General features: G+C 36.0%; 1 protein-coding gene across 4 annotated transcripts in view; it reads left to right on the plus strand.

Moving 5' to 3' along the window:
• Nucleotides 1-23,002, plus strand: part of LRBA (LPS responsive beige-like anchor protein) — a 390,603-nt gene that overhangs the window by 28,926 nt on the left and 338,675 nt on the right. For all 4 annotated transcript variants that reach the window (XM_082758982.1, XM_082758979.1, XM_082758981.1 and 1 more), the window contains exons 3-15: nucleotides 7,959-8,190; nucleotides 8,327-8,427; nucleotides 10,572-10,667; nucleotides 12,371-12,492; nucleotides 12,599-12,725; nucleotides 14,015-14,134; nucleotides 14,429-14,575; nucleotides 15,345-15,542; nucleotides 16,472-16,605; nucleotides 17,881-17,989; nucleotides 18,100-18,252; nucleotides 20,190-20,358; nucleotides 21,677-21,756. In XM_082758982.1, the coding sequence (XP_082615108.1) occupies nucleotides 7,959-8,190; nucleotides 8,327-8,427; nucleotides 10,572-10,667; nucleotides 12,371-12,492; nucleotides 12,599-12,725; nucleotides 14,015-14,134; nucleotides 14,429-14,575; nucleotides 15,345-15,542; nucleotides 16,472-16,605; nucleotides 17,881-17,989; nucleotides 18,100-18,252; nucleotides 20,190-20,358; nucleotides 21,677-21,756 (1,788 nt within the window). The remainder of the gene's footprint in view (nucleotides 1-7,958; nucleotides 8,191-8,326; nucleotides 8,428-10,571; nucleotides 10,668-12,370; nucleotides 12,493-12,598; nucleotides 12,726-14,014; nucleotides 14,135-14,428; nucleotides 14,576-15,344; nucleotides 15,543-16,471; nucleotides 16,606-17,880; nucleotides 17,990-18,099; nucleotides 18,253-20,189; nucleotides 20,359-21,676; nucleotides 21,757-23,002) is intronic.

Below are 23,002 nucleotides of genomic sequence, written 5' to 3' on the forward strand. Positions count from 1 at the left end.
TACAGTGGGTGGTGACATGAATATACAGCTTTCCTTTTGCCTGCTCTGAAAGACATCATTTTATTTTTTCACACTTCAAAAATACATTCTAAGCAAATGTTTAATTCAGACTACCTGACAAAGTTTTCCTTTTACCACTGTTTTAGAACAACCAAGATCTGCAGTGTGTTAAAGGATAAAGGAGCCTAAATGTAAGAGGAAAGTTGACCTATGTGCTTTCAAGTGTACAGTTCAAATCTTGCATAAAGAAATTGAGTAAGGCCTTCTGCATATTAATTTACGTGGTTTAAAAGTTTGATTGAAATGTACCCATCAACTTTGCCATTGTTCTGTTTTTTCTTATCTGGGCTATGGGCATAATGTTCAGTTTATGGGCACATGCTCAATGTAGAACGTGAATGCCGTAACTGATGGAGGTAGGCACAAGCAGGGTTTTTTCTGTAAAGTCATCCAGACTACAACGTTTGTTCTCCACTCCAGACTTGTTGATTCAAATCATATTGCTAATGCTAACTTCTGGGCTGCTTCCTTGATTAAGACAGGACAGGATGCAGCCCAGCACAGCTTGATGACTGATGTACAGTTTAGTCCTTTTCTCTAAGCAAACAGCAGATTGGTTTTGTTTGCTGATGGATGATATTTCTAGATTTGACAAACAGTTAAGTACTGGATGCGAAGTTATGTGTCTGGATCCTGAAAAAATCAGTTTTTTGTTTTTCTCCTAAATTCAGATAAAAATGCTAGGTAACTTTTAGAAATGTGGGTAGGAAGGCAAGTGCTGGGATAATGAAATGAATGGCATGGTACGGTGCTTTGCTGTCTGCGTTTCATGTCTTTGAGTTTAAATTCAGAGTATTGTAACTTGAGCCGACTTTCTACTGGCTGTCATAAAATGACAGATTTCTGATTTTTAAAATGTCACAACCATAAATCATTAGTTTGCTAAGATTGCACTAGCAAGCTATTAAAGAACATGGCAGTATTTACTGTAGATAAATGCAAATTTAAAAAGGTTCTCTGTATCATGGTTTAAATGATTTATTTGCTTTCAATCCATATATGAATCTGATGTGATGTAAAATTTAGGATATTTCATTTCCTGTATGGAGCTACGAATTTGCATATTATTAAACCATCTCCTGGAGTCATATCTTTCTTGCATATCTTAAACGCTATCACAGGTTGAGATGCACTGGGGAAAAGAGTTAATTAAAACAGAGGCAGAATATAATGCTATTAATACAGAAATGGGAAAGATGTGAGTTTCAGGTGGATTTAGATATAGTCTATATCTATGCTAATATATTTTGAGATCTATAATACAAACCAAACTCAGGAAGCTGACAGGTTTTGTAAATGTTTTAGCCGCTGTTTGGAGTGTACTGCAAGTCAGCTTTGTCTTGAAGTTGATGTGCAAGATATCAGCTGGGTAACCTTTTGTTTCTTCAGGAATTCAAGTTAAAGCTTACAGTAGCACAGCCTCCTCAGGTGCAAAGGGCTGCTGCCCTCTGGGTTCTGCATTGAACAAAAGCCCGTTGAGCATTGCTTTTGTACCCTGTCCTGCTTTATTCTCCGAAATGATAAAGATTGGCTGTAGCTACACCTGTCAAATGGCCCCTAGATGTGCTGGCTGAGCCTGCTGTGCCAGAGTGTGGATTTCTGGGCCCTCAGGACTAGTGTTTTGTGTTCTGTTGTTGGCAATCCTTGCTGTATCTGCTGTCCTGCCTTGAGGTGGGTCTGTACAGATTGGGAGGAGGTTAGAATTTGTGGTACTGGACTTGTCTCTGACTTGCATTTTGGAATCGGTTGTTGAATTTCTAGGAGAGAGAGAGAAGCATGATGTTACAAGTTGCTGTAACTTTTTTTTTTTTTTTTTAAATGAATGGATATCAAAATGATAAAATAAATATGGATTTCTTGAGGGAACCTGTTTTTGTAGGAGGAAATGTAACTGATCGCTTTGTAAGTGAAGCAATTAGCAATCAGTCCATGGTCTGAGAGAGAGATTGAATTTCATTCTTGGCTGTGTACTTTAAAGTAGATTTAAGTACCAAAAACTAAAATTTGAATTTCATTCACGTTTGAAAATACTGTATAGAACTAATTCATCCTTGCTCTGTTCTGCTTGCCTTGGGTTTCAGCTGCACACTAGGAACTGATATTAGAGGACTACTTTGACATAAAAATGCTTGCGAGCGGAATGAAAATGCATTATTATTAGCTGTAGTAAACAGCATCATTGTTGGCAGCCCTGTTACCTTTTAGAACTTTCCTCCCTTCTTTGGCAAGGAGAACCCCATAGGTAAGCATCACCACCAGAAAGGTGCTTCAGATGTGTTGCATCTACGGGGACTAGAATTATACTTTTTTCCATCTATTTCAGCTGATAGAGTGATTTTAATGTCAACTTTTCTGCTAGTTTGAAATCTTATCCAGTCTCATTTACTAGAAATACAGTTTTCTTCTTTGTGGCAGAGCATGAGGTATGGGCTGCTGATATAAAGCTGTGTTGGGGAGGAAGAAATTATACTGTGCAGAGATTCTCTTTTTTAAAAAAAAAAAAGCCAAAAAAAGACTAGTGCTGGTTTAACGGTTTCTAGTCCAACATTAGGTGGCAGTAGTAGACTCTTAACACCATGTGTGCACTTGTTAAATTTACTTTTAGGTCACTTCCCAGAGGGGAGAAAGAGGTGAAATTCTGTTTAATACAGAACATTTGTCATAAATCACCACAAAGGGAAGCAATGGGGATGATTTTTCCTGAATGATCCAGGTTTGATCATAGTTACTAGCAGTACTGAATCATATAAAACATCTGGGTTTGGGTGGGTACAATACTGTTGTGCAATGCCACTACTGATGTACCTGTTTTAAAATGGACCTTTCTTATTTGCCAGGTAAATGAAGGTGTAGGCTTTGTTAGGAACTTGGCAACGGTGAGAAAAAGCATATAATTAATAAGAAAACTTAAAAAATGTCACACCCCCCCCCACCCCCCCGCCCATCCTTTTTCCTTCAGAAAGTAGGGGAGGTAGCTACTACCCGTATTTCATTTTTTGGAGTGTGACTTGGGTTGTGTTGGATCAGAAAGTTGCCGTTCACTTGCAGATTCATAGTCTCATGTTACTTTCAACTTTGAGCTACTGCTATGGGTAGCAAATGGCTTTAAATCTTCTGCATCTTACTGGAAGGTGATGACCTTGCCTTTCATGAGAGGATCTTCCCCACAGTTCTTTGTATTTGCTCTAGTTTGATTGCATTATTGTTGGTATAGTGGCAAGACACTGAAGAAAGAAAAGTTGACATCCAGGCTTTCTCATTGCCTTCCTTGCCTCTCTGTAACCTCTCTGGGTGTGAGCCCTCTTTGCCACGATCTCTGACTTGACATTGATGCCAGTGCCACTGTTTGATATGATTATCCGAACTGTCAGCAGACTTTGAGAACAAACCTTCTCTTAGCATCTTACTCATGTTTTAGTATGCTCTCGCCTCCAAGTGTTGCAATAACAAAGATCACATGAAAAAATGCAAGGTGAGGGACAGAGAATGGATTGCTAGCCATGATAACATGTTAGAGTTATTTCCCCAGCTGCAGCTTCTGGTCTGTACAGGCACTTCCAAATCAGAACAATCTTTTTATCACACCCAGGATGTGTACCAACAGTACTGACTTTGTTCCTTTGTGTTCCCAAGGGATTTGACTGGCTTGGGATCACTCATGATGCTGTGAGATCCTTGCCCTTAAGATACTGTAGTTCTTATACTTCCCAGATCTTTGGCAAGTCTTTCTGATGATACATACATTTGCTTTGAGTTCCTGAACATGTGCAAAGGTGTGGAGACCAGTCTGTGGGTTTCTGCTTTGGTGGGAGACGAGAGTAAATATAGGCAACGAATATTGCATTGCTAGTTGCTGTTAATTGTAAGCATAACGGCTAACATGAATCCATCTTCTTTGGGTTTGTATTCTCCAGAAGTTGGCTTCAGGTTTCATCGTTGAGGGTTGAAAAATGTTGTTTGTATGTTTGTTAACCATGAGTCAACTGATTAAAATGGCAGTAAGAACAGGACTGTTTTGCGTAACATAGCTCTTTTGTAAATAGAAAGAAAATGAAAGGTGTGTATCAAATGCTTAAGTGTTCACATAGCTGCTGGTTTAGCTTCATCACATTTTTCTTAAAGTTTAGCTTGTGTAAGGACCTTACTTGAATAGATTTCAGTCGTTAGCTTTGTGCATCCAGCTTTGTGGCTAAGCATAAACTTGAAAATTTCCTTTGAGATAGAATTGGTTTGCTATTTGATTGACTTTTTTTTTTTTTTGCATGGGATAGGCATTGTCTGTATCTGTTATCTTGATACACGTAAGACGCAATTTTGAGATTATGAAATGAACTCTGAGAGGAAAAAAAACGAGGTCATAATTTGCATGGTGAATAGTTCTTTACTACATGACTTCAGGGAGCAAAGAAACTTGTCTTTCTGTGTAGGTTATTTAGTAACCAGGCGGAGGAGGAAGTTCTATAGAAGTGTAAAGCCTTTGAAGGTTTGACGTAAAACTCTGGAAATCCAACTCCGTAGTTCTCCCAAGTATAAATAATTTGGATTTTCACAAATAAATGCTGATTGTGGTCTCAGACGTGTATTTTTATTTTTTCTTTTCCTGTTACGGTGCATTGAAATATTTTCTTACAAGCTTTTGAAATATTTAGTATTTAAAAATGACTTGACATAGGATTCATAATCTAGATCATGATATTTGAGGAAAGTGGAGTTTGTATTTATTGAGTAATTTTCTGCATACTCGAGTTTGGAATTTGCTCATCCATAGGGTGCACCATCTCTCTTATATTTAAGATGACTTCTCCTACTTTAGGTTAAATGAAAGGTTCATGGCAAAGAGAGGTCTGATGTTCATTTTTTTTTTCTACTTAGAAATGATCCATTTTTTAAAAATACACTCTAGAATTAATGTAATTATGTTGACTTCTCATTTGTTCGGTTCTTAAAGTTAAGGGGAAAAAACATTATTTGAGTGTGTCGCTGACAATGGCTGTGTTCTTCCTGCTTTCAGCCAGCCAAATGTAGAAACATTGTACTAAAAATATATATTAACTAAACCAGTAGCTGCAGATTTTCAAGGTAAATATAAATGGCAAAATGTAAAATTTGTGAAGATGTATTTGAATACTTTGAAAGTTGCACTTTAAAACCATTGCTATAAGCTTACACTTAATTCTGCATGCCAAAGGAAGAAAACGTTATGCCACCCGGTAGGTTGCTATAAAGATTGTTTATGCAGCTCAGCATAAGACTTAAAATACGTTGAATTGGAGAATTTTGAAAAATGTACTGTGCGACATTAGAGACCAAATCATGCTAAAGTGCAAGGAAAGACTATACATCAGTTCAAAGGCTACATTATTCAAAAAAATACAACCATAAAAAAGGTAATAAGATTACATTCTCACACTTCATGGCTAGTAAGGTGCATTAAGCTGCTCAGATATTCATAACTTACTGTGACATTTGGGAAGATTACATTTTGCTGTGCACAGCCATTACTGCAGCTCAGATAATAACTAGCCAATGCATGGACCTGGATTATGATCCCTGTCATTGGAAACAAATTTGTGTTTTGAAGGTTGATCAGTTTCAAATCACCATTAGAAAGGGTTAATATGACATACTGTGGTGTGTGTGTGCTTATGTGTATCTAATGGGTATGCATACATATAGTACATCAACCGCACGGTGCCTTCAGTATATTGCTTTCTCCATCATTTTTTTCCTCCTCGTTTTCCCTTAAAGGAACTGTTAAAATAGTAATTATTTCTACCATAGCAGATTATTGCTAGAATGGACTTGCTGAAATGCTTATTTTTGCAGATTAGATTGGAAACCTAATTTGACAGCTTCCTGGATGGGTGGTTACCGATAATAGTGTATCTAGCCAAAAATGAAAGATTGGTGGTGTAGACTAAAGGGTGAAGGTAAGGTCACCTCTAGTAGTCGTATAGGGTTTGGGAGTGATAATTGATGGTTGGATGGTTAGTTAAAACCAAGCGCATAAAGAGTTGAATTTCTTGTCCAGAATTAGCAGGTGTTTTTTGGCTTGAATTCAACTTTGAGCTGTTCTGTTTGCACACACAGTGCAGTGTTTGCTTTGTTTCTCAACTTGATGGTGACAAAGACTGGCTTCTTGAGGAATACCCCAGTTTTGTAGAGGGTGATACATCGAATGTAAAACAAAGCATTACTCGTATTTTGTTTTCCAACATTTTGTTCAGCTTTTGAAGGGGTGTGTACCTTTTTCTTGGCATCTGTTTTGTAATGCTTCTGCATAAATCCAGCAGTTAACCGAATTAATCAATGCTCAGCATTTTCACTTACTCTTTAATTCTACCTTATGGTGCTTTCTTGAGGTAGGCCTCTGCTCCATCTTAAGGAAGGGGAAAACAGGCTTGGGGATAATGACGTGATAGATTTGTTTGAGTGAGTTGACAGGGAGAGTTGATATAGAGAAGCTGGGAATATAATTTAAGTCTCCCTGTTCGCTTCCTGCGATTTCCCTAGATATTAAGGAAACATCTGATAGTAAATTGCATAATTACTTTTCATGACCAAGAGAGGAGAAAATGGAAAAGTGTAAATTACTATTTAGAAATTGTTACCATGAGACATTGTCTATTCTGTCATAAAACCAGGAAGTTTTTCTGTTCCTTGTGGTGCTTGGCAGTACCGATTTATGCCCAGAAGACCAAAGATTGCTTCTTCAAAGTGACAAGATTTAGACACTTGAGGAAAATGTATGGTAATTTCAGTAGTTAATGAAGAGCATATATTCTATTTCGTTGAGTAAGTTTATCTTCAGATCCTGCTCAGCTGAGAGAAGGTGTAGGAGCTAATACAGAAGCAACTTACTGTATGTATTTTTGGGGCAGTTTTGACATGGTATGATTTTGGTGAGTGACACTATTGAAGCTGTTAAAGAACAAAGCTTGTGGAAGGAACAATACATGTGGCAGAAATAATGTCTTTTATTAGGTAGTCTTGTAGAACTGAGAAGAAGCTGATATTTGGGTCAACCCTACTTGAATTCTTATTTGTAGGTTATGTCATAAGCAAGTATGGCACATTTTAAAGTTTAATATAGTTCCAATGTCCAAGAAAAGTTATAGAAATGTGGGGATTGGGGGTAGAGGTTATTTTATTGAGTACAAACCCCAGAATGAAGTAGGTTAGTTATTCATTCCCCCGTCCCTGTCCCACACCCTTTCCTGGCACATGCGATTAGTTACTAGGTGCATGTTTAAACAAAACCTGCATCTAGGAGACCTGAAATAGTACAGGATTTAAGCACCTGAGCATAATCAAAGGTTTCAAACAGTGCTGCAGTTTCACTTTCATCCAAGTAGAGCAAGCCTTTACTTCCTTTTCATACCTGTGACTAATGAAATTGGCAAGTAATACCGTACCAGCCTTATTCAGTATCTCAAGAATGACTCTTAAACATTTGTAAGCAGCAATATTTCTTCTTTGGGCTAGAATTGCCTTATTTGAGGAGTATTAAGCACATCCACAGGGAAGCTTTTAGGGCCACTCTAGGCCATTTAAGGTATCTTAGTTGACCTTGCTCTCTCACCTGCCTTGGAACCTTCCATTGATCTGTTCACTTCACACCTGTGTGCGGCAGCTCCGGACATCCATATCTTAAACTACCCAAAAGTTCTTTTGCAGCAATTGTCTTGTAGTAGCTGACACCTTTGTTAGATCTTGAAGTGGAAGTTGAAACAGGAAGAATAAGACTTGATAGATTGACGTCGATCTCGTTTTGCTTTTCAGCTTGTGTTTGATAGTTTTCTCCTTGCAGATGGAATAACTGCAAGAAGATAGTAACTGAATAATTAAATGTGGAATGGTGTTTTGATATATGTATTTTTTAATCTTTTGTCTGAAAGCTTGTTGGGGGCGATTTTGACCTGGAAATGAACTTTATTATTCAAGAAAAAGATGGCATTACCTGCATGGTAGAACTGTTGGATAAATGTGACGTCACCTGCCAGGCCGAGGTGTGGAGCATGTTCACAGCAATCCTGAAGAAAAGTATACGCAATCTACAGGCATGCACGGAAGTGGGGCTGGTTGAACAAGTACTCAAGAGGATTGATAGAGCTGACAACATGATTGCAGGTACAGCTTCACCTAGTATATGAGTCAAATTGTGTTCCTTTTACGTAAAATCTCATGGGAACACTTACTTATTAATGAAGTGATAGAAATTTGACACTGCATTTTATTAAGTATTATTATATTGTTCTCCTTTCAGATCTCTTAGTGGATATGCTGGGTGTGTTGGCTAGCTATAACTTGACGGTTCGAGAGCTCAAGTTATTCTTCAGCAAACTTCAAGGAGAAAAAGGGAGATGGGTAAAAGAAAACAAACCTGAAACCAATATTTTTGTAGTGTTGTTGGTGTTTTTTTGTAATGTTTCCAACTTAAGAGACTGTGTGATAACCTTAAAATACGTATTTTTAAAATATACCAGGAAATAAAGGATGCCTGCTGCTGTTATATCAATGGAATCTATTTTTACTTGAAAGCAATTAACGCATGTAGAGTAGAACAGTGATGAAATTAAGTTTAGATTTTGGATATATTGACTGGATTGGTCTTCTTGAACACCTGGGAATAATATAGCAATACTACGCATGTGTTTTTATGCACGTGTTTTTACTTTTATAGCTTCAGTTATGTGAAATTGAAGGAAAAAAATATTTTTTTTAATATAAAAGAAAAAAATAAATTGCATACATATGCACATTAATGTGTTCTTATTTTCACGTTGTTTATCTTTACCTGAAGGCTGGAGAGTTTTATTTAGTCAGCAACATGAGAATTTATATCAAAAATTAAAATGAAGGAAATAAGTGCTAGCTGAAAACTCATAGTTTTGTGTGATCTAGAAAGGAAGAAGAGGGTCCACTCTTACTTTTGAGAGCCTTCTTCCCTAAAGATTCTTTTCTTGTGGAGACCACCAGATATGTTTTCTTTAACCCTCAAATTGTTGTTTTGCTGGAATTTTAACAGTGGTTTACCTTCTTGGACTTTTAATTCCACTCCTGTTATCTCTAAATACCTTGCCTAGTGTAGGCAAAAGGCATCTCAGTGTTTTTGTTGCCTTCAAATAATTAAAATATATTTAATATAAAAGCGTGGATGCACAAACAACAGATTTCGAAAGGAGCTCTTGAAATAACTGGTTCACATAAGACACTCTATATAGGGTTTAAATTTAATAATTGAACGTACAGATTATATTTAACTGTAGCTGAATTAAAGTTGTCTTTTGTAACATTAACTTTTTCATTTCCTGGCTCTCTGCTATTTGCATTTAATTTCCCTTTCTTTATTAAAGACTAAATATAGAGGAAGGGAAGAGAAAAACACCATAGTTGCATTGCTATGGAGTTGCACAACTCCATAAATCTTAAAATCAGCAGTGCTGTAAAGATACAAAGTATTTGGCTACAACAAAAATTACCTGGTTGAATTCTGTGGTGCTGAGGACATCTAAACAGATCTCAGTGTTTCCTCTTCAATTTTTTAATTCAGATTTATGAAGCAGTTTATCTGACTATAATTTTGGTACATTTGAGATACTTGTAATGGATCATCCAGTGCTTTATTTTCAGAGTGGCTGCTTACAAGAAGGGAAAAAGGGCGCTCAGAAAAAGATTGGAAAAGTAAAATTGTAGTTTGGAAATAGATCTACTGGAAAGCTAGGGAGTGGTAAAAGAAAACGCAGAAGTATTCTGCCAGTTTGACCACTATTTGCTGGATTTCTGTTGTTAACTCACATTTGGAGTTTATAATTGCTGAGTATTACAATGACATTAATGCAGAATTAGGGTTTTGGTGGGGAAGCATTAAATATTCACACTGAGCGGTCAGTTTAGGTGCTTGAGACTTATATCTGTCCATGAATTTATATGAAGGGATATAGCTAACTACAGTCTCTTTAATCTGGTATGTCACTGTAATCCTGATGAAAATAAACCTGCCTGCTGATTTCTCCCTTCTCCCTCTTGCGAGCTTTTCCACATCTCTCATGTGCTGGCACAGGTTTCCTGCAACCATAATCTAAGACTGGTTTGAGAATTGCTTTTTTTTTTTTTTTTTTTTTTTTTAACCCAACAAGTTTTCATCTGGATCAGTTAATTTACTTTGGCTCACTGCAAATCCACCCAAACAGTAATGCTGACGGGCATCAGCAGGCAGAGGTAGTATCCAACGTTCAGGGTCATTTTAGCCTACGCTGGATGACAGTGGCTATGGACTTCAAGTCCTTAATTTAGTTACGCAATTAAGTACATTTCAGTGCACCTACTGTGTACTGTGTGAAGGAATCCATGACTCTCTCTTAATGTTGTTTATTGAAAATGCTACATGTTGTAGCAGAGTATTATTTAACCATGAGCAAAGCTTTAAAATGTGTCTTTGTGTGTGTGTGTGTGTATAGTCTTATTGGTGTGTTTCATTTATTTACAAATGTAATAATTCTTTTTGTCAGCCACCACACGCTGGGAAGTTGTTGTCTGTGTTAAAACACATGCCTCAGAAATACGGACCTGATGCCTTCTTCAACTTTCCAGGAAAAAGTGCTGCAGTATGTAGATATTTGAAGTATTTTTTTCATTTGTTTTTCTGTTACTAACATTGGTTGTTTATATTCCTGTCCTTTTGGCTCATCCCTCTTTGTCATAGAGGTAGACTCAACAGAACTTTTTTTCTCTGCCTGACACCTACTTCATACTGAACTAAATGATGCTTATAACTAAAGTGCATTTTCACTATGGAAGGACAAATAGTGTTACATAAAGAATAGATATAGATGAGTTTTTTTCACCTGCCTTGAGTAGTTTAGTTATATCTTGTTGCAAGGAGAATCTGGGGAATCTGCTTGCTTATTGATATGTTTCTGTGGTAATGGTGCTTGTGTTAGTATCCAGTATGTGTGGGGAATGCCTTACATCTAGGAACCTTCACTAGTGAAGCCACAGAAAAATATGGCCATACTTGTGCCATTTGTTATTTTTCTAGCAATCAGATAACATGAATTATGTGCTGTGCATAATAATTCTCTGAGAAGATGTGGATCTTAGATAGTATAGGTTGAATACTACTGAAAGATGGCACTTCGTATATTTCACATACAATGGAATTTGGCAATTGACATGTTTCTGTTTGTTTTGGCTGTTAATGTACTATTCTTGCATTTAATTTCTGATAATTTTGTTAAATGCCTGAACTATATTGGGGTGCTTCAATAACTCCAATGTCAATATTGTCATTTATTTTTAAATCGAGAAGTCTTAGATATTAAGTATTGAATAAAATACTCCAAAATCCATTGTGATTTAAATGAAATGATAGTACTACCAGTACCCAAAAGTCGGCCTCAAAAACGTGCAATTTGATTAATTAGCTGGTATGTAGTGAAGGATTTATTGCATTTTATTTGGTCAAGGATAGCCGAATGGAGCATGGGAGTTTGATGACACTCAAGTTCTTTGTTTTTTGTTCATTGGCATTGATTATCTGGACAGCATCTTTGATCAGAGTTTATGGCAGTCTTAGTTGTAGTGTGTGTTGCAAGAAAGTTGATGGTAATGTTTTTAAAAAAAAAAACCAAAAAAAAAAACAATAAAGCTTAACTGTTTGAAACAAAGGGCCCACCTATGCAGTTTACAACTTGGGAGCTTTTAAGCTACTGTTTATACAGTGCTTGATATCGGGATTTTGGCTGGGGATTGTATCACCTTTCTTTTAAGGAAATTTATAGGACTCTCACATTCTAACTGGAAGGCTGTCTGGATGTGAATTTCAAGGAAGATAAGAATCTGTTGATAAATAAATTCTTATATAAAATCATAAATGCTTCTCTTTTTTTTTTTTCTTGCCAACTTCTTTTCGTAATTATTTTCCTGACTGCCAACGCTATGTGAAAATAAGTTCATAAATATGTTTATTCTGATAGGCTACCACAAAAACAAATCTTGAATTTACATTTTGAGGAGTTTTTATGTTGTAATGATTCCACTGAAGCATTTAAATTTTAAAGCATGGTTACTATTGATAGTCTTATTTGAGATATAAAGACCAATTTTTAAATATTTAAATTAATTCGATATTTAACAATGGAGTACAAAGAATGGTGTACAGAAAAAGTATGGAAGTTAGGCCAGATTTTTTTTGGTTAGAGAAACAGTCCACACTCATCGTGTACACGTCTGTAGTGCATGTCTTAAACTGTGTATTCTTTGTATCATGATGTTCAACAATGTACATGAATAACTTTACTTTTTTTAGGCTATTGCCTTACCTCCTATAGCCAAGTGGCCCTACCAGAATGGATTTACTTTTCACACTTGGTTAAGAATGGATCCTGTAAATAATATAAATGTGGACAAGGATAAGCCTTACTTATATTGGTGCGTATTAACAGAAAACCATATTTCTGATATCCAATTATTACTATTTGTTCAATGATTTCTATTTCCATCTATGTACAATGCTAACTTTGTTCTAATTTGATAGTTTTCGAACGAACAAAGGACTTGGCTATTCTGCTCACTTTGTTGGAGGCTGCTTGATTGTAACATCCATCAAATCAAAGGGAAAAGGTTTTCAGCATTGTGTTAAATTTGATTTCAAGCCACAAAAGGTGAGTAAAAAATACTAAAATCTTTCAAAAATGTTTAATGAATTACAAAAATGTGCATGTGTTTACATGTGTGTAACTAGGAGTTTAACTAGGTACGTGCGTAACTAGGTGTTATATTTGTAGAATATATCTTTAAAAATGTATCCTAGAGGGACTGGTGTTTCTATTTATTAGGTTTGCCCCTCTGCAGAAGAATATTTACGCTGGAATGAGCAAAATCATTTTTTGTTCTAATTAATATTTCTTTTAAATTTTACTTAAGATACGTATAAGGAAAAACTAGAAAATGGAGTTTACAAGAGGTTTTATGAATTTTTGAAGCTTGCCTGGTTTCTCTGATAACTCTATTTTTGTGTGTGTTTTATACTGTGTTTTATCCTGTCTCCAGCCTTTCTCTTGTTTTCCACAAGTATTTTGCTAAGGCTCATCTTTAGGTCATTGCTTGACACTTAGTGCGGACAAACGCAGTGTTATTTTAGAAAGAATGTTTACTAATCCATATATAGGTTTCCTTATCAAACCAGGGCAATTACTGGGAGTTTGCTCTTTTTACAGTTTGGAAAATAACAGATTCATTGAATTAATCTGTTACATTTCATGTTCATTGAAATTGTCCAGAACATACTCTCCTTACATTTGGAACTTTTCTCTGCCAATCTTATCAAATGTAAGAACTTAAATGTGAGTTGATTCTATTATTAATGTTCAAGACCTGCTTGTCTATTAAGCAGTATTATGCTCTGTTTAGAATGTTTTCCTTTTCAGTTAGAAATTCTCCTAATGTTTCTGGAGCAACTGGTGTAAACATTTTGTGTGGGACAGCAGGCCTCCTCAGGAATTTCTTATCAGTAATCCCTTGCTGTAAATATGGATTCTGTTTGTGACAATTTGACATGTACAGCCTTTGAAAGTCTTTAAAGTCTGGAGCCATCCTTGCTCTTTGGAATGACATTTACAGTAGTCCATCATTCTAAGTGTAATCCACCTTAGAACTTACTTACACAGTGGTTTCAGTATAAATGTTTCTATGTTGTCATGATTTTTTTTTTTTTGAGTTTTATGCCATAAATATCTTTTAAGCTTTTAATCTGTGTCTACTTTTTGTGGAAAAATAGGTTATCCTTTGATAGAGCTGTGCAGGAAAACTCAACAATGATGTCTTTTTTACTTAAAACTTTCAATCTTAATTTAATTCAAAGAAACTGTTGAATGTGTAGTGTGCTCCACTTCAATGATTGAGCTACATTAAGTGTCTATAGAAGTTTATCAATTATTTTCTTGTTGTTCAGTGGTATATGGTTACTATTGTGCACATCTATAACCGCTGGAAGAATAGTGAACTTCGATGTTATGTGAATGGGGAACTGGCATCCTATGGAGAAATAACATGGTTTGTCAACACCAGTGATGTAAGTAATCTCTGTTTACCAGTATGTGTAGTTGATCATTTTGATGGATTAAATAGTTGTCCTTTACCGTATTATTTTGTTCTTTAACTAAACCTCCCCTATTTTATGCATTTGAAAAAAATTAAAAGTCAGTAGTAACTCTTTGGTAAGGGAGTAGGTTCTGCTTATACATCTAAAAACTTACTATTAGTTTCTGCTAAGACCTCAAAAGATTTTTTTAATATAAAAATGATAACCTATATTATTCTCATAATTTATTTGTGTAGCTTAATTTAAACCATATTTCCTTTTCAGACATTTGACAAATGTTTCCTGGGCTCTTCAGAAACAGCAGACGCCAATCGAGTGTTCTGTGGACAAATGACATCTGTTTACCTTTTCAGTGAGGCTCTCAATGCTGCTCAGATCTTTGCCATTTATCAGCTTGGTCTGGGATATAAGGTAGTGTGGAATTGACTATAAAGCCCCCAAAGTTTAAATCTGATAATGTTCTTTATGGTAGATTTTAAGAATGTTGTGACACCTCTGTGCCTCTGAAAATATTTTTACCACTTCATCTTTTTATTAAATTGTTCTGTAAGCCTATGTATCTTCTCACAAACTACAAGTAAACATTAACCCAATTATTTAATCGGGTTCTTGTTTACATATCACAACTTCTGTGTTGATGGTTGGGAGAGGGATAACAACACCTTTCTCTGGCTAGGTTAACTTCCTCATTGAGGCTGAAAACTAGATCAAGTATTAAGTATTTGTTTTAGGAAAGTAGATTTGTAGTTGATTTTGCTAGTCAGTTTTCCTTGATGTGTGAAGTTAGTGCTGAAGATTAGTTTTGTTGCAATGATTTATTATTTGTTTTGTCACAGCCCTGAGGGGTACTAATTGAAGACTTATTCCCCAACAGCTGTACAAACAAACGCAGAAAAGATGGTTCCTATTCTGTCTGTTCCTCAATTATTAGTTCCTTCTGAGTGAACATTGTTGACTGTCATTCTGTTTCTTAGCTAATGTATTTCTTCTACATTATCTACCATTTTGGCAATGTCACTCCTCAGGGGTCAAAAAAGAAATCTTGCAGTTTTAATTCTGTAGAATTGATTAAGAAACAATATTATTTTCTGTTAATAATTGTGTTCAAAACTGTATTTTCAATGTATATGATCTAATTTTTTTTTTATTTTCTCTTCTTCAACCCTGCTTCTCATTCCAGGGAACATTTAAATTCAAGGCAGAAAGTGATCTCTTCCTTGATGAACATCACAAATTGTTGCTGTATGATGGCAAACTCTCCAGTGCTATTGCTTTTATGTACAATCCAAGGGCTACAGATGCACAGCTCTGTCTAGAGTCATCCCCTAAGGATAACCCTTCTATTTTTGTTCATTCACCACATGCACTCATGCTGCAGGTATATAAACATTTTCATAGATTTGGAGGATATAGATGATTTCTCTTTGAAAACCTGAAAATTGAATTTAACAGGGATTTGGATGAGATGGACAGTAGCTGCTGATACATGTATTTTCTTTTTTTCTCTCTGGGTCATCTCAGTTCTTTTCCTCTTGCAGTTCATAACACAGCTGAGCACTTTACTACCTCAGTTTCCAAAGCGATGTGGGTGGTGAGGACTCAATATTAGTTGATGAAATTACCAAGCCTGTGTATACTGTCAGGCCACGTGATGTTTTTCTGTGACCATTATCTGAATTACAACATCTGTGTTAACTGCAGTCAGGAAAATAACTCATCTTCTCTCATCTTCCCTCTATTTCATAATTCTACTTCAGTTTGTAATGTTGTATGTATAGTCAGATGGACCTTTACCACACTGGTGTGTGGACATGGCATCTGCTTCTTGAATTAATATGGATGCACATCAGTTGTAAGAAAATGTTTCTTTAATGAAGGTTACAGCCTAAAAAATCTTAGTATTACTAAGAGACTGTGTTAACCTGTCAGAAACATTCTTCTTCCTAATTTGTCACACACTTCTGGTCCTCTGCAAATATTGCCTATCTCCAGCCCTTTGCCCTGTTGATATGATACTCTTTTCTTCCCTATGCTTTGAATGCATCATTCTTTTAATGTGCTAGAAGCATTTTCTAGAGTTTCTGTATTATTAAATGCTTGTTTTAGAGTTTGAAAGCTACCTCCTATATATTCATCTGAGTATCTACAGTGCAGATTGTCTCTAAAGCCAGACTGGGCATTTAGGGTGGCTGTAGCTGTATGTCTTTTTTTGGCAATAGTACAGTTTTGTATAGAAATTTTGAACTATTTCTAACAAACTTTTAATAACAGTTTCTCAAAGAGACATCTTTATTTCTTTTTTGTCAGGATGTGAAAGCAGTCTTAACACATTCTATCCAAAGTGCCCTGCACTCTATTGGAGGAGTGCAGGTACTTTTCCCTCTCTTTGCACAATTGGACTACAGGCAATATTCATCAGACCACGTAGACACAACTGTTTGGTGAGTGTGTTGTAGTTATTGTGTTCTGTTCTTTGTTTCTTTTTTTATGTGGATGAAATTACCTCTTGCTCTAATAAGCAAGTTAAATTCACTTGTGGAATAATTAGTTCCGTCTAAAAACAAAAAGATAGTGTTGTTGTTCAGCATATAGTGAAGTATGTTTACTTTGTACTGAATTTTCTTTGACAGTTCATACAACCAAAAGGCACTCATTTTCTACCTCGCGTTTTGTTGTGTAACAGAATTATGGACAACTCTTTCTGAGCTGATTCTTGTCACAGAGAAAATCCATTGGGGAGGGCTTCTGTAGAAAGCCCTGAAAAGATGAAATTTTCAGTTATATTTAGTTGTTCCTTGGATTTTTTTTTTTTTTTTTTTGTCTTCAGACATTATGGAAGATGGATCTTCAAAGCAGAATAGAAGAATGAAAATGTGATCTGTTTTCAGCTCACTTGTTAACGCTCTTGAAATAGTATTTTGATATTTGAAGTAAAACCTAAAACAGTCTAGAGCTGTCATTTTTCTTTCCTCTACTACTCATTACTGCTGAGCTTTAGGAGCGTATAAATCTTCTGGCTTTTCCTCTGGTTTCAGCACTGTTTCCACTCAGTCCAACTTCTGAACAGGCACAGAAACTGGTGTAGTTCCTCAGAGTAGTACTAAAGCAAAGGAATTGCTTTTTAGAATCATGGTTTATTTGTTCTGTTTCATTGCAATTGTAGTTTCATGGCTGTTGAAAGATGATCTACATCCATACTATTGTGAAGAGGGAGTGGTTACAATGTTCCTTCAGCCCATTTTGTACATCTCAAGACCTCTTCTGAGATGGCTCAGTCTTGTACATCTATGTGATGAGTTGAGGATTTGATCCAGATGCCAAGTAACCCATCAAGAGAGGGTTTTTCAGCTGGCTGGTGAAAATACTTGCTCATTGGAAAGCAAAGCAGTAGCAAGTGGAATAGCATTTGTCTCTGAACTTGAACTTCTGTAACTGAAACATGAAGCAGAGAGAACCACACACAGTGTTGCTTTTCTGCAAGAACGTGTTTTTAGAAGAATTTTGCTATAATCTCAGAGTCCAAAATTTCAAGTTAGAAATGCATTAATTAATAGCAAGAAATTAGAGCTATCTAAATTTAATCTTTGGTTTTAGAAATTCTGATCTAAGCACTTATTGCGTTACTTTTATTTCTGATCTTTGTGTTGGAAGAGTTAATTTGAAAATACTTTTTGTCTCATTGTGGTAACACTTATCTAAAATACTATATTTTTCAGTTCTACGTTATTGGCTTTCATCATGGAGTTGTTGAAGAACTCCATTGCTATGCAAGAACAGATGCTTTCCTGTAAGGGCTTCCTTGTGATAGGATATAGTCTGGAAAAGGTAAAGCAATACTTTTTTTATGTCTCGCATTAATGTTGTGGGTTTTGGGGGCAGAAATAATCTTCCTAGGCTGTTGCAGGGTTCTTTCTTAAGCAGATTTTCTTTTACAGTCTTCCAAAGCCCATGTTACACGAGCCGTACTGGAGTTATGCCTTGCCTTTTCAAAATACCTGAGCAACTTACAAAATGGGGTGCCCTTGCTGAAACAGCTGTGCGATCATGTTCTCCTTAATCCTGCAATATGGATTCATATCCCAGCACAGGTAAAATTGTTTATTCTTATGAATAAGGTACCTTTTTGATATATCTCTTCAGAAGTTTTGAGACTAAGGCTTGCCTGCCACTGTTAAAGATCCTGGCTCCCAGCAGAAATTACATAGAAACTGTTGTCAGGCTACTTTTCTGCATATAGTGGTCAAGTATTGCAAACTCCCAAAACATTCAGGCAGTTTGGAAACCTGCAGCACTCAGCAGAGCAGAGTGTGGTGACTTCTGGGGTTCCTGACCCAGTCAGCATTCGGATGGATTAATAGGCAAACCACAGCAATTTTTAAAAGAAACCATGATGGGTGTCTAATTTGAAGTCTTTGTTGAAACTGATGTTGTCCCTGAAGAGTTCTTCTGTTTTAGTGAATCTGTGCTCTTTGTGAGTGAACTGTTTGGATTGGAGCTTTCCAATTAATTCTACTTTAAAAGTAGTTTCAAGTTTAAAAGTAAGTTTCAAAAATTTCTGGATATAGTGTATATACAAGGGAATAATTAATGGAAAACCTTGTGTAGGTTATTGGTTTTTCAGGAAGAAATTGTAGGATTACTCATGGCTTGGAATTTACTATATTTAAGTCTATCTCTTGTTTTAAGATCTTTAAAAGGTGTATTTTGATGTAGTACAGCATTTTCAGTCCTTTATTCTTGGAGAGGACTTAAAGCCCTCACACTTTTTAAGGAATATTGCTTTGCTTTTTAAACAGATCATTTCAAAGTTTTATGTTAATCCTTTGTCAAACTTCAAAAAAAACATGAAATGTGGTTATACAAAACAGTCATTCATTTCAGGTGCTGAACTATTATCAAGAATCAACACTGTGGCATAAATATTACAGATAGCTTACAAAAGAATTATTTCCTCTCTGCCAATAATTGTACTGGATATTTCATTTGTCCTTTCTTTATGTTGCTCTACAAAATATAACATTTTATTAGTATCTTGAAATTTCTGGTAGCTAAGTGTTCTGGTAGCTATTGTTCTAACTGCAGACATATGAAACAATTGGTAAGATCATCTGTGAAGGAGGATAGGAGTGTACATATTTTCTTTCAATATGTGAGCCAGCAACATGCCTATAAGGCCAAGGTAGCCAACAAGATCCTGGGCTTCATTAGGCGGAGTGTACCCAGCAGGTTGAGGGAAGTACTCTTGCCCCTCTACTCAACGTTGGTATGACACATCTGGGCTGCTACATCCAGTTCTGAGCTCTCCCCAGTATAAGGGAGACATAAACATGTTGGAGCGGGGCCAGCAGCAGGCAGAGGAGATTAAGGGACTGGAGCATCTGACACATGAGGAGAGGCTGAGAGAACCGAGACTATTCAACCTGGATAAAAGAAGGCTCAGGCAGGATCATCTTGTTGTGCCCAAATACTTAATGGGGGAGGGAAGACAGATCTAGATTCTTTGTGGAGGCCATTGAAAAGGAGGAGAAGCAATGGGCACAAATTTAAAGACAAGAAATACCACGTAAATGTAAGAAACAACTTTCTTACTCTGAGGATGAGCAAACCGGAGCAAGTTGCTCAGAGAGGTTGTGGAGTGTCCATCTTTGAACATTTTCAAACCCAGCTGGGCACAGTCCTGAGCAGTTTGGGGTAGTTGACCCTATTCTGAGCAGGGAGTTTGTATGATCTCCAGAGGTGCCTTCCAACCTTACCTATCTGTGATTGTGTGAATGTTGGGCTTTCATGTTCTTTTAAATGTGCACCACCTTTAAAAAACAAACAGCAACAAAACCCACAACAATCTATAGTTTTAGAAATAAAATCATTTTTTTCATCAGTAAGTAAGAGCTTTCAGAGTTTTGTGACTATGCTGAGAAATTCTATTCCTTTAAGAAACTTTCATATATGAAATTTAAGAATGCAGTTGCTTGATATGTTCTAATTTTCCTTTAATGATTTTGAATCTCCTAACTGGGTGTTGTAGGTTCAGCTGATCCTGTATACTTATTTATCTACGGAGTTCGTTGGCACCGTTAACATCTATGGTGCAATCCGGAGGGTTGGGACCGTTCTTTTGGTCATGCATACCCTGAAGTATTATTACTGGGTAGTGAATCCTCAGGATCGCAGTGGTATAACTCCCAAGGGCGTAGGTATGTATTAATTTCTACTCTCACAAGCTAATGTGTGTTTTAAGCAGTACTGTATGCAATGTATAGAGAAGAACTATAAGTGTTTCAGATACTGTAATGGAATGGGTTTGCTGGAACAGTTCAAGCAGAGTCCATAGGATATTCTTGAAAAAGGTCTTTTTAAGAAACCAATGAAAACATTTGAGGAAAATAATATCCTCTGTGATCAAAGACCCACATGAAATAATTCTTGATGGAAGTGATTGTAGAAATGGTAGGGTTTTAAAAGGGTAGACTTGCGCCTGGTTGCAAAGAATATTTTGTAGTATTAAGCGTCCTGTAAGTAGCAAAGCTAAATTATTTGCGTATTTAGTGAAAATATGAATTTACTTAATTATTTTTTGAACTGATTTATTGAGCATAAGGAAAGTATATACGTAGGGTAGTCTTATTTAAATTAATAGCTGATTTTCACTAGGCTGGTCTGTATTGAAAATAACTGTTCTTAAACCAAATATTCCTGTGTGCTTATCCTGTATAGGATACATACGCTTGTCTAATCACTTGCATTTGCTACTTGATTTGCTTTTCTCTGATGAATAAGATCATAAAAAATGTGAACCTAAGATGAAATGTAAAAACTACTCCTAGAAATTTACTTGCAACTGTTCACTTGCTTTTGGTATGAAAGCTTTTACTTGGCTTTGACATTTGGTTGCACCTGTTGTTTTAACCCTGCCTCTCTTGGGAACTTCTCAGTGTTTGAGTATTCAAAATGTTTTAGTGGAGGTCTGCTCTGCACAGAAATGGCAGAAGCAAGTCCTCCTGACTTGGAATCTACAAATTAAGTCTATGGCTTTCAAGGTAATCTTCAGATATGGCATTGTAGGATTGATTTTTATTGTGTGTGTAGCCTGTGTGTAATAAAGGCATGTAGCTCTTCCTTTCAGCTTCAGTAGAAGAACTTTTAAAAACAATTTTAAACTGCAAAAATCATCTGGGAATTGTGACAAAGTTCTCATATCAATCTTTTTCTTTGCATGAAGTTGGTTCATAGGTCCTGCAAACAAATGGTCAAATTCTGAAAAGAATGTAGAGGAGTGTAGAAAACCATATTTAATAAAAGTTTACTAGAACCTCACTAGTCAGGGATTTTACTAATAAATAGTAATAGAATGTATTACTACTATTTTGTAGTTAAAAGTGAAAGAAAAATAACTGCCTAGCACTGTCTTCTTCACACAGTGAGTGCCTTTTATGTTCTGTATGTTAAAATGTATGCTATGCTATTAACCACTATTAATTTGCATTCCATGTATCTACTTTTCTTTCTTCGTAGATGGGCCACGGCCTACTCAAAAAGAAATTTTATCTTTGCGAGCATTCTTGTTGATGTTTGTTAAACAGCTAGTGATGAAGGTAGGATATCCAAATCTACTTTCATAAGGAAATCCACTTCAATATAATATTTTTGCTAAGCATGTTGAGTTTTGTAAACAAACAAGTAAACAGAAATACCATATAAGGTGCATCTTTTGTTGTGGCTCTTGCCACAGACAGCAGTGCTGGAAAATGCATTTTTCTCCTGTTTAAGCTGTTTTAATCAAAAGTAGAGCTGTTACATTGTTACCTTAGAAAAAAGAAAACGCCACATTTTCTGAAGTGCTTCAAGACTAAAGAGCAGTATTTGACATTATATTCTGTGGGCCAGTTGGACAGAGGGGGGGATGAGAGAGAGACTACCAATACATTTTACAACCATTTGTTACGCAGTAGAGGAATACAGAAATTCAGCAGCTCTACTGTGTATAGAGTTGTCTTAACCCTTTCCTATTGTAAGTTTTGATTTCTTTCTTCTTCCTTCCCTCCTGTATGCCATGTCTTCTGTGTTTGAATCTAGCTCCCTTTCCTCTGTGTTGCTAATGGACCCTGTGCTGCTATCCAGAGCCCCAGCAACTGGAGGAGTTTTATTTATTTTTTTATGTCAGAGATTTATAGCTTGGACAGTTTAGAATGGAATTCCACAAAGATAGTAAAAGATGTTCATGATAAAATGCTGATTTTTCTGCAAATTTTCTATTTGTAAACAATGGTGCAAAATCTTTTGGGGAATTTTGAGACTGACTTTAAAAAATGAAAGCTCTAGAAAAGGAAAAAAATGTGCTCTTGATCCTGTTCTTAGAAACTTTTTGTTTTTATTTTCACCAAAAAAACCCTCAAGGCATATTCCTTATGTTAAATCATTTATGGCTTTTAATTCCTGTGAAATTGAAAGCAACTGAAGTTAGGATTCCATAGTAGAAAGTCAGATGCGAAGTTGGCTATAGGCCTAGCTAACAGGTTTATAATTAAACATCCAGGTCTATTATGAATCCTCTTTGCAACCTTAATTTAATTATTTTACTAATGGAAAGCACTCAGTTCATATTCTATGTATCAATTAACATGCACTGTTATGTTACTCTAGCAATTTCTTATACTGTGTTACTATTCAGCCTATTTTTACACCTGTATTGGAGTTGTCTTTAATGCACTTCTTCTAACCTTCAGTGGGTCCTTTCTGTGCAGATGAAAAGCTATCTTCTATGTATGAAACTATTATAGAACCAAACGAAAGTGAATTTGCCTTGTGAGACTTGCATTGTATAACAATAATGGCTTGTAA

The sequence above is a fragment of the Aythya marila genome (assembly GCF_965140915.1).
Source record: "Aythya marila genome assembly, chromosome: 4".
NCBI lineage: Eukaryota > Metazoa > Chordata > Aves > Anseriformes > Anatidae > Aythya > Aythya marila.